Source organism: Eleutherodactylus coqui, chromosome 7 (genome assembly GCF_035609145.1).
Source record: "Eleutherodactylus coqui strain aEleCoq1 chromosome 7, aEleCoq1.hap1, whole genome shotgun sequence".
Lineage (NCBI taxonomy): Eukaryota > Metazoa > Chordata > Amphibia > Anura > Eleutherodactylidae > Eleutherodactylus > Eleutherodactylus coqui.
In genome coordinates, this window is record NC_089843.1 from 168,588,687 (window position 1) to 168,601,119 (window position 12,433).

Sequence of the window (12,433 nt, forward strand, 5' to 3'; positions counted from 1 at the left end):
AAAATTATTTCCTGGCTCTGTCTGGGCTGTGAAATCACCGCTGTATTGCAGTTCACAGTGCAACACTCTGCAGTTCTTTGACATACTCCAGGGCCAGAAGCGCTTAGGCAGGGACAGAAGACATATTGATTGAATATAGGCAGTGGGCCTTTGCAAAAAAATTTGGGGAAAAAAATCTATTTGGGCTGCCTGTGAGTGTCCTCAGTGTTCTGGGTCTGTGCTGGGTGTAGTAGTTCTCCAAACTCATACGCAGCCAGCTAAGTGTTACAGCAGGCTTGCGCAAAATTATTTCCTGGCTCTGTCTGGGCTGTGAAATCACCGCTGTATTGCAGTTCACAGTGCAACACTCTGCAGTTCTTTGACATACTCCAGGGCCAGAAGCGCTTAGACAGGGACAGAAGACATATTGATGGAATATAGGCAGTGGGCCTTTGCAAAAAAATTTGGGGAAAAAAATCTATTTGGGCTGCCTGTGAGTGTCCTCAGTGTTCTGGGTCTGTGCTGGGTGTAGTAGTTCTCCAAATTCATACGCAGCCAGCTAAGTGTTACAGCAGGCTTGCGCAAAATTATTTCCTGGCTCTGTCTGGGCTGTGAAATCACCGCTGTATTTGCAGTTCACAGTGCAACACTCTGCAGTTCTTTGACATACTCCAGGGCCAGAAGCGCTTAGGCAGGGACAGAAGACATATTGATTGAATATAGGCAGTGGACCTTTGCAAAAAAATTTGGGGAAAAAAATCTATTTGGGCTGCCTGTGAGTGTCCTCAGTGCTCTGGGTCTGTGCTGGGTGTAGTAGTTCTCCAAATTCATACGCAGCCAGCTAAGTGTTACAGCAGGCTTGCGCAAAATTATTTCCTGGCTCTGTCTGGGCTGTGAAATCACCGCTGTATTGCAGTTCACAGTGCAACACTCTGCAGTTCTTTGACATACTCCAGGGCCAGAAGCGCTTAGGCAGGGACAGAAGACATATTTATTGAATATAGGCAGTGGACCTTTGCAAAAAAATGTGGGGAAAAAAATCTATTTGGGCTGCCTGTGAGTGTCCTCAGTGTTCTGGGTCTCTGCTGGGTGTAGTAGTTCTCCAAATTCATACGCAGCCAGCTAAGTGTTACAGCAGGCTTGCGCAAAATTATTTCCTGGCTCTGTCTGGGCTGTGAAATCACCGCTGTATTTGCAGTTCACAGTGCAACACTCTGCAGTTCTTTGACATACTCCAGGGCCAGAAGCGCTTAGGCAGGGACAGAAGACATATTGATTGAATATAGGCAGTGGACCTTTGCAAAAAAATTTGGGGAAAAAAATCTATTTGGGCTGCCTGTGAGTGTCCTCAGTGCTCTGGGTCTGTGCTGGGTGTAGTAGTTCTCCAAATTCATACGCAGCCAGCTAAGTGTTACAGCAGGCTTGCGCAAAATTATTTCCTGGCTCTGTCTGGGCTGTGAAATCACCGCTGTATTGCAGTTCACAGTGCAACACTCTGCAGTTCTTTGACATACTCTAGGGCCAGAAGCGCTTAGGCAGGGACAGAAAACATATTGATTATTGATTGAATATAGGCAGTGGGCCTTTGCAATAAAATTTGGGGAAAAAATCTATTTGGGCTGCCTGTGAGTGTCCTCAGTGCTCTGGGTCTGTGCTGGGTGTAGTAGTTCTCCAAATTCATACGCAGCCAGCTAAGTGTTACAGCAGGCTTGCGCAAAATTATTTCCTGGCTCTGTCTGGGCTGTGAAATCACCGCTGTATTGCAGTTCACAGTGCAACACTCTGCAGTTCTTGGACATACTCCAGGGCCAGAAGCGCTTAGGCAGGGACAGAAGACATATTTATTGAATATAGGCAGTGGACCTTTGCAAAAAAATGTGGGGAAAAAAATCTATTTGGGCTGCCTGTGAGTGTCCTCAGTGTTCTGGGTCTGTGCTGGGTGTAGTAGTTCTCCAAATTCATACGCAGCCAGCTAAGTGTTACAGCAGGCTTGCGCAAAATTATTTCCTGGCTCTGTCTGGGCTGTGAAATCACTGCTGTATTGCTGTTCACAGTGCAACACTCTGCAGTTCTTTGACATACTCCAGGGCCAGAAGCGCTTAGGCAGGGACAGAAGACATATTGATTGAATATAGGCAGTGGGCCTTTGCAAAAAAATTTGGGGAAAAAATCTATTTGGGCTGCCTGTGACTGTCCTCAGTGTTCTGGGTCTGTGCTGGGTGTAGTAGTTCTCCAAATTCATACGCAGCCAGCTAAGTGTTACAGCAGGCTTGCGCAAAATTATTTCCTGGCTCTGTCTGGGCTGTGAAATCACCGCTGTATTGCAGTTCACATTGCAACAGTCTGCAGTTCTTTGACATACTCCAGGGCCAGAAGCGCTTAGGCAGGGACAGAAGACATATTGATTGAATATAGGCAGTGGGCCTTTGCAAAAAAATTTGGGGAAAAAAATCTATTTGGGCTGCCTGTGAGTGTCCTCAGTGTTCTGGGTCTGTGCTGGGTGTAGTAGTTCTCCAAATTCATACGCAGCCAGCTAAGTGTTACAGCAGGCTTGCGCAAAATTATTTCCTGGCGTTCCGTAAGCGAAGTCAGCCTCCAACCACAGGCCAATAAGCGTCACATTTAATTACAGCGTTCTGTTTCTGCACTACTGGTAATACACCATGCTGAGGGGTAGGGGTAGGCCTAGAGGACGTGGACGCGGGCGAGGACGCGGAGGCCCAAGTCAGGGTGTGGGCACAGGCCGAGCCAGTGCGGTGGCCCGGGGTAGAGGCAGGGCCAGACCGAATAATCCACCAACTGTTTCCCAAAGCGCCCCCTCCTGCCATGCCACCCTGCAGAGGTCAAGGTGCTCTACGGTGTGGCAGTTTTTCACAGAGACGCCTGACGACCGACGAACAGTGGTATGCAACCTTTGTCGCGCCAAGATCAGCTGGGGAGGCACCACCACCAGCATGCACAGGCATATGATGGCCAAGCACCCCACAAGGTGGGACGAAGGCCGTTCACCGCCTCCGTTTTGCACCACTGCCTCTCCCCCTGTGCCCCAACCTGCCACTGAGATCCAACTCCCCTCTTGAGGACACAGGCACTACTGTCTCCTGGCCTGCACCCACATCCTCACCTCCGCTGTCCTCGGCCCCATCCAGCAATGTCTCTCAGCGCAGCGTCCAGACGTCGCTAGCACCACTGTTTGAGCGCTAGCGCAAGTACGCCGCCACGCACCCGTACGCTCAAGCGTTAAACGTGCACATTGCCAAATTGATCAGCCTGGAGATGCTGCCATATAGGCTTGTGGAAACGGAGGCTTTCAAAAGCATGATGGTGGCGCGCGGCCCCGCGCTACTCGGTTCCCAGTCGCCACTACTTTTCCCGATGTGCCGTCCCAGCCCTGCACGACCACGTCTCCCGCAACATTGTACGCGCCCTCACCAACGCGGTTACTGCCAAGGTCCACTTAACAACAGACACGTGGACAAGCACAGGCGGGCAGGGCCACTATATCTCCCTGACGGCACATTGGGTGAATTTAGTGGAGGCTGCGACAGAGTCAGAGCCTGGGACCGCTCACGTCCTACCCACCCCCCGAATTGCGTGCCCCAGCTCGGTGGTGGTATCTGCGGGGGTGTATTCTTCCTCCACTAAACCACCCTCCTCCTCCTCCTACGCAACCTCTGTCTCGCAATCAAGATGTGTCAGCAGCAGCACGTCGCCAGCAGTCGGTGTCGTGAGGCGTGGCAGCACAGCGGTGGGCAAGCGTCAGCAGGCCGTGCTGAAACTACTCAGCTTAGGAGAGAAGAGTCAGACGGCCCACGAACTGCTGCAGGGTCTGACAGAGCAGACCGAACGCTGGCTTGCACCGCTGAGCCTCCAACCGGGCATGGTCGTGTGTGACAATGGCCGTAACCTGGTGGCGGCTCTGCAGCTCGGCAGCCTCACGCACGTGCCATGCCTGGCCCATGTCTTTAATTTGGTGGTTCAGCGCTTTCTGAAAAGCTACCCACACTTGTCATACCTGCTCGGAAAGGTGCGCCGGGTCAGCGCACATTTCCACAACTCCAGGACGGACGCTGCCACCCTGCGGACCCTGCAACATCGGTTTCATCTGCCAGTGCACCGATTGCTGTGCGACGTGCCCACACAGTGGAACTCTACGCTCCACATGTTGGCCAGGCTCTATGAGCAGCGCAGAGCTATAGCGGAATACCAACTCCAACATGGGCGGCGCAGTGGGAGTCAGCCTCCTCAATTATTTACAGAAGAGTGGGCCTGGTTGGCAGCCATCTGCCAGGTCCTTGGAAACTTTGAGGAGTCTACCCAGATGCTGAGCGGGGATGCTGCAATCATTAGCGTCACCATTCCTCTGTTATGCCTCTTGAGAAGTTCCCTGCAAAGCATAAAGGCAGACGCTTTGCACTCGGAAACGGAGGCGGGGGAAGACAGTATGTCGCTGGATAGTCAGAGCACCCTCATGTCTATATCTCAGCGCGTTGAGGAGGAGGAGGAGGGGGAGGAGCATGAGGAGGAGGGGGAAGAGACAGCTTGGCCCACTGCTGAGGGTACACATGCTGCTTGCCTGTCATCCTTTCAGCGTGTATGGCCAGAGGAGGAGGAGGAGGGGGAGGAGCATGAGGAGGAGGGGGAAGAGACAGCTTGGCCCACTGCTGAGGGTACACATGCTGCTTGCCTGTCATCCTTTCAGCGTGTATGGCCAGAGGAGGAGGAGGAGGATCCTGAAAGTGATCTTCCGAGTGAGGACAGCCATGTGTTGCGTACAGGTACCCTGGCACACATGGCTGACTTCATGTTAGGATGCCTTTCTCGTGACCCTCGTGTTACATGCATTCTGGCCACTACGGATTACTGGGTGTACACACTGCTCGACCCACGGTATAAGGAGAGCCTTTCCACTCTCATTCCCGAAGAGGAAAGGGGTTCGAGAATGATGCTATACCACAGGGCGCTGGTGGACAAACTGATGGTAAACTTCCCATCCGACAGCGCTAGTGGCCGAAGGCGCATTTCCGCGGCCCAGGTAGCAGGGGAGGCGCAGAGATCAGGCAGCATGTACAGCGCAGGCAGGGGACCATTATCCAAGGCCTTTGCCAGCTTTCTGGCTCCCCAGCAAGACTGTGTCACCGGTCCCCAGTCAAGGCTGAGTTGGCGGGAGCACTGTAAAAGGATGGTGAGGGAGTACGTAGCCGATCGCACGACCGTCCTCCGTGACGCCTCTGCCCCCTACAACTACTGGGTGTCGAAGCTGGACACGTGGCCTGAAGTCGCGCTGTATGCCCTGGAGGTGCTTGCTTGTCCTGCGGCTAGCGTCTTGTCAGAGAGTGTGTTTAGTGTGGCTGGGGGAATCATCACGGATAAGCGTACCCACCTGTCAACCGACAGTGCCGACAGGCTTACAATCATAAAGATGAACAAAACCTGGATTTCCCCAGACTTCTCTTCTCCACCAGCGGACAGCAGCGATACCTAAACAATACGTAGGCTGCACCCGCGGATGGAAGCATCGTTCTCTATCACCATCCAAAACGGGGACCTTTTTGTTTCATCAATCTGTGTATAATATTCCTCCTCCTCCTCCAGCTCCTCCTCCTGAAACCTCACATAATCACGCCGAACGGGCAATTTTTCTTAGGCCCACAAGGCTCAGTCATATAATTTTTCTAAACAATTTTTATACGTTTCAATGCTCATTAAAGCGTTGAAACTTTCACCTCAGCCAATTTTTATTTTTACTGGGCTGCCTCCAGGCCTAGTTACCAATTAAGCCACATTAACCAAAGAGATTAATGGATTTCACCTGCCCTTTTGGTTGGGCATGGGCAATTTTTCTCAGGTACATAAGTACTGTTGGTACACCAATTTTTGGGGGCCCTCGCCTACAGTGTAATCCAATTAATTTTTAGCCCACCTGCATTACAGCTGACTTTACATCAGCTGTGTTGGGCACTGCAATGGGATATATTTATGTACCGCCGGTGGGTTCCAGGGAGCCACCCATGCTGTGAGTCCACAGGGAATTGTAACTGCATGTGTCCACTTCTAAAGAACCCCAGTCTGACTGGGGCATGCAGTGTGGGCCGAAGCCCACCTGCATTAAACATGACATTACCTCAGCTGTGATGGGCAATGCAATGGGATATATTTATGTACCGCCGGTGGGTTCCAGGGAGCCACCCATACTGTTGGTCCACAGGGAGTTGTAACTGCATGTGTCCACTTCTAAAGAACCCCAGTCTGACTGGGGCATGCAGTGTGGGCCGAAGCCCACCTGCATTAAACATGACATTACCTCAGCTGTGATGGGCAATGCAAAGGGATATATTTATGTACCGCCGGTGGCTTCCTGGCACCCACCCATGCTGTGGGTCCACAGGGAGTTGTAACTGCATGTGTCCACTTCTAAAGAACCCCAGTCTGACTGGGGCATGCAGTGTGGGCCGAAGCCCACCTGCATTAAACATGACATTACCTCAGCTGTGATGGGCAATGCAATGGGATATATTTATGTACCGCCGGTGGGTTCCAGGGAGCCACCCATGCTGTGGGTCCACAGGGAGTTGTAACTGCATGTGTCCACTTCTAAAGAACCCCAGTCTGACTGGGGCATGCAGTGTGGGCCGAAGCCCACCTGCATTAAACATGACATTACCTCAGCTGTGATGGGCAATGCAATGGGATATATTTATGTACGACCGGTGGCTTCCTGGCACCCACCCATGCTGTCGGTCCACAGGGACTTCACAATAGGGAGTTGTACCTGCCTGTGTCTATGAATTAAAAACCCCGGTCAGGTTGGGGCATGCAGTGTGGGCCGAAGCCCACCGGCATTTAATCTGACGTTAGCTCTGCTGTCCAGGGCACTGCAATGGGATACATTTATGTACAGCTGGTGGGTTCCAGGGAGCCACCCATGCTGTGGGTGCACACGGAATTCCCATTGCGGAGTTGTACCTGCCTGTGACTATTTATAAAAAAACGCGGTCTGACTGGGTCATGCAGACACCTTGACAGAATAAATAGTGTGTGGCACATAGGTTCCCCATTGCAATGCCCACGTGTGCAGCTCCAGATGGAGGTGGCACAGGATTGGATTTCTCATTGCTTCTGTACAGCATTGTGGACTATCGCCCCGCCCCTTTTAAAGAGGGTCGCTGCCTAGCCGTGCCAACCCTCTGCAGTGTGTGCCTGCGGTTCCTCTGGCAGACACACTTATAAATAGACATGAGGGTGGCGTGGCATGAGGGCAGCTGAAGGCTGGGCAGGGACAGTTTGGTGTGCGCTGTGGACACTGGGTCGTGGGGGGGGGGGGGGTTGGGCAGCATGTTACCCAGGAGAAGTGGCAGCGGAGTGTCATGCAGGCAGTGATTGTGCTTTGTTGGAGGTAGTGTGGTGCTTAGCTAAGGTATGCATTGCTAATGAGGGCTTTTCAGAAGTAAAAGTTGTTGGGAGGGGGGGGCCCACTCTTGCCGCTATTGTGGCTTAATAGTGGGACCTGGGAACTTGAGATGCAGCCCAACATGTAGCCCTTGCCTGCCCTATCTGTTGCTGTGTCGTTCCTGTCACTTTCTTGAATTGCCCAGATTTTCACAAATGAAAACCTTAGCGAGCATCGTCGATATACAAAAATGCTCGGGTCGCCCATTGACTTCAATAGGGTTCGTTATTCGAAATGAACCCTCGAGCATCGCGAAAAGTTCGTCTCGAGTAACGAGCACCTGAGCATTTTGGTGCTCGCTCATCTCTAGTCTTTAGCACTGCTTACATACTAAAAATTCCAGTAACTAATTAAAAGAATTATATGTTTTCACACAGCATTATGCAGTTGCACCATTTTATTTCTGAGACTGGGAAGTCATGAGTTAAATTTTTCAAATAATTCAATGAACAATGCCTTCTTCTTGAATCAACAATGGGTCTTTCTGCTGAACACTGGAGATCTCAGAACTCCAGTACTGTACGAATGCTGTAGATAAAGAGAGTGAGAAAAACACAATTACTGGTGAAAGTAAAAACATTCAGAAATATACATTGTGGCTATTACAACTCAGTATAATATTAGTTATCAGTAAGTTACAAATGCAGCAAACTTATCTCAGATTCTACAGGCCCTTTTACACGGGATGAGTATCATTCAAAATTTTTTCAAATGAGTGAAAATAAACAATAATCGTGTAAAAGCAGCCAGTGATCAAATGACGAACGGTCATTGTTTGCTTTTCATTCATCGATCATTTTATGAAGGCATAAAAATAATCGTTGACTAATTCTTCGCTTTAAATACAGATCGTTCAGTCGTTCTCATTCACTTATACACTAAATGTGAATGACTTCTGGTTTGAACAAGCCAACAATGTATCTGCTTGTATAAACAGGCTGCGTGAGTGAAATTGATAAATCGGACACCTACTGACTATAGTGAGATATTTGACAGAAAGCAATGATTAAACAATATTATTTCATTAGCTGAAGACAAAAGTGTAACTTGAAGCTCCTGGGCGCTAATGCAACCACGTGTTATTTATACAACTTCTAATGTGGCAAAGCGGCTTTTGGGACCACATGCAACTGCTTCCTCTACTCCCCTATAGCTACATCCACTTGCGTAACTATAGGGGATGCCGTTGCACCCGGGCCCAGGAGCCTTGGGGAGTCCATAAGGCCTCTTTTCTCCATATAGTGAGCCAAGTACTATAAATAAAGCATTATAGTTGGGGGCCCTGTTACAGATTTTGCATTGGGGCCCAGAAGCTTCAAGTTACTCCTCTGGCTACATCCATGGCTACATAAATAACAGATCACAATCTGGTGCCAGATAGAGATACCACCAGCATTATTTAACCACTCTTTGAAGTTACTGTAAATTATTCAGCCTTCAATGTTAACTCCTTAGTAGCTTGCCTACCAGTGTTTATTAAAGATCACTAAGGGGTTAAAGATCTGCTCACTCCTAAAAGGCCACCAGTTTTTGACCTTCCATGGCAGCTGCCTGGAATTGGAAAACACTGCATGTATCTGTCCTCTAATACGAATTTAACATTCAAATCAATAGGAACAAAGATGACATTCATATTTGCATTCATTTTCCCACTGAATTAAAGAAGACCACATGCTGTTCCATTGACTACAATGGTGAAAAAGTAATGAAATAGAAATTATATTTCTACATCATTTATGCCTGGCCTTGTTGTCCTTAGCAGTTTACAGAACTCTACTGCAGACTGTTCATTATAGAGATTGGTGAGAATCCCAACAATTGGATACCACTAGAGATGAGCGAACGTACTCGTCCGAGCTTGATGCTCGGACAAATATTAGGGTGTTCGGGATGCTCGTTACTCGTAACGAGTACCACGCGATGTTCGGGTTACTTTCACTTTCCTCTCTGAGACGTTAGCGCGCTTTTCTGGCCAATTGAAAGACAGGGAAGGCATTACAACTTCACCCTGCGTCGTTCAAGCCCTATACCACCCCCCTGCTGTGAGTGGCTGGGGAGATCAGATGTCACCCGAGTATAAAAGTCGGCCCCTCCCGCGGCTCGCCTCAGATGCGTTGTGAGATAGCTGAGGGACAGTGCTATAGTGTTAGAGCTGCTGTAGGGAGAGTGTTAGGAGTTAGTGTAGGCTTCAAGAACCCCAACGGTCCTTCTTAGGGCCACATCTAACAGTGTGCAGTACTGTGGAGGCTGCTGTTAGCAGTGTTGCACTTTTTTTTTTTTTTCCAAATCGGCCGTGCAGAGCATTGCGCCTGCAGTAATACTACAGGGACAGAATTGTGTAGGCAGGGCCAGAAGACATATTTTATTGATTGAATATAGTCAGTGGGCCTTTCCTTTAAAAAAAAAGGGAAAAAATTCTATTTGGCCTGCCTCTGACAGTCCTCAGCGTTCTGGGTACATGTGTGCTGGGTGGAGAACTTAAAAAAAATCATACACAGCCAGCTAAGTTTAACAGCAGGCTTGCGCCAATTTATTTCCTGGCTGGGAAATCACCGCTCTGCTGCAGTTAATAACAGTGCAAGACTGCAGTTCTGTGACACACTGCAGGGCCACAACACATTTATTATTGATTGAATATAGTCAGTGGGCCTTTCCTTTAAAAAAAAGGGAAAAAATTCTATTTGGCCTGCAGGCTTGCGCCAATTTATTTCCTGGCTGGGAAATCACCGCTCTGCTGCAGTTCATAACAGTGCAAGACTGCAGTTCTGTGACACACTGCAGGGCCACAACACATTTATTATTGATTGAATATAGGCAGTGGGTCTTTCCTTTAAAAAAAAAGGGAAAAAATTCTATTTGGCCTGCAGGCTTGCGCCAATTTCTTTTCTGGCTGGGAAATCAAATCACTGGTAATACACCATGCTGAGGGGTAGGGGTAGGCCTATAGGACGTGGACGCGGGCGAGGACGCGGAGGCCCAAGTCAGGGTGTGGGCACAGGCCGAGCCAGTGCGGTCTCCAGGGGTAGAGGCAGGGCCAGACCGAATAATCCACCAACTGGTTCCCAAAGCGCCCCCTCGCGCCATGCCACCCTGCAGAGGTCAAGGTGCTCTACGGTGTGGCAGTTTTTCACAGAGACGCCTGACCACCGACGCACAGTGGTGTGCAACCTTTGTCGCGCCAAGATCAGCTGGGGAGGCACCACCACCAGCATGCGCAGGCATATGATGGCCAAGCACCCCACAAGGTGGGACGATGCCCGTTCACCACCTCCGGTTTGCACCACTGCCTCTCCCCCTGTGCCCCAACCTGCCACTGAGATCCAACCCCCCTCTGAGGACACAGGCAGTAGAGTCTCCTGGCCTGCACCCACACCCTCACCTCTGCTGTCCTCGGCCCCATCCAGCAATGTCTCTCAGCGTAGCGTCCAGACGTCGCTAGCGCCACAGTTTGAGCGCAAGCGCAAGTACGACGCCACGCACCCGCACGCTCAAGCGTTAAACGTGCACATTGCAAAATTGATCAGCCTAGAGATGCTGCCGTATAGGCTTGTGGAAACGGAGGCTTTCAAAAGCATGATGGCGGCGGCGGCCCCGCGCTACTCGGTTCCCAGTCGCCACTACTTTTCCCGATGTGCCGTCCCAGGCCTGCACGACCACGTCTCCCGCAACATTGTACGCGCCCTCACCAACGCGGTTACTGCCAAGGTCCACTTAACAACAGACACGTGGACAAGCACAGGCGGGCAGGGCCACTATATCTCCCTGACGGCACATTGGGTGAATTTAGTGGAGGCTGGGACAGAGTCAGAGCCTGGGACCGCTCACGTCCTACCCACCCCCCGAATTGCATGCCCCAGCTCGGTGGTGGTATCTGCGGGGGTGTATGCTTCCTCCACTAAACCACCCTCCTCCTCCTCCTACGCAACCTCTGTCTCGCAATCTAGATGTGTCAGCAGCAGCACGTCGCCAGCAGTCGGTGTCACGCGGCGTGGCAGCACAGCGGTGGCCAAGCGTCAGCAGGCCGTGCTGAAACTACTCAGCTTAGGAGAGAAGAGGCACAGGGCCCACAAACTGCTGCAGGGTCTGACAGAGCAGACCGACCGCTGGCTTGCGCCGCTGAGCCTCCAACCGGGCATGGTCGTGTGTGACAACGGCCGTAACCTGGTGGCGGCTCTGCAGCTCGGCAGCCTCACGCACGTGCCATGCCTGGCCCATGTCTTTAATTTGGTGGTTCAGCGCTTTCTGAAAAGCTACCCCCACTTGTCATACCTGCTCGGAAAGGTGCGACAGCTCTGCGCACATTTCCGCAAATCCCACATGCACGCTACCACCCTGCAGACCCTGCAACATCGGTTTAATCTGCCAGTGCACCGACTGCTGTGCGACGTGCCCACACAGTGGAACTCTACGCTCCACATGTTGGCCAGACTCTATGAGCAGCGTAGAGCTATAGTGGAATACCAACTCCAACTTGCGCGGCGCAGTGGGAGTCAGCCTCCTCAATTATTTACAGAAGAGTGGGCCTGGTTGGCAGCCATCTGCCAGGTCCTTGGAAAATTTGAGGAGTCTACCCAGATGGTGAGCGGGGATGCTGCAATCATTAGCGTCACCATTCCTCTGCTATGCCTCTTGAGAAGTTCCCTGCAAAGCATAAAGGCAAACGCTTTGGAATCAGAAACGGAGGCGGGGGAAGACAGTATGTCGCTGGATAGTCAGAGCAACCTCATGTCTATATCTCAGCGCGTTGAGGAAGAGGGGGAGGAGCATGAGGAGGAGGGGGAAGAGACAGCTTGGCCCACTGCTGAGGGGACAGATGCTGCTTGCCTGTCATCCTTTCAGCGTGTATGGCCAGAGGAGGAGGAGGAGGAGGGGGAGGAGCATGAGGAGGAGGGGGAAGAGACAGCTTGGCCCACTGCTGAGGGTACAGATGCAGCTTGCCTGTCATCCTTTCAGCGTGTATGGCCAGAGGAGGAGGAGGAGGAGGAGGAGGAGGATCCTGAAAGT

At 51.1% G+C, this 12,433-nt stretch overlaps 1 protein-coding gene across 1 annotated transcript in view; it reads right to left on the minus strand.

Annotated features, from left to right (window-relative positions):
- Nucleotides 1-7,823: 7,823 nt before the first annotated feature.
- Nucleotides 7,824-12,433, minus strand: part of LOC136572952 (alcohol dehydrogenase 1-like) — a 79,175-nt gene continuing 74,565 nt past the window's right edge. Inside the window, exon 9 of the mRNA XM_066573997.1 lies at nucleotides 7,824-7,957. Coding sequence (XP_066430094.1) covers nucleotides 7,933-7,957 — 25 coding nt within the window. The 3' untranslated portion in view covers nucleotides 7,824-7,932. The remainder of the gene's footprint in view (nucleotides 7,958-12,433) is intronic.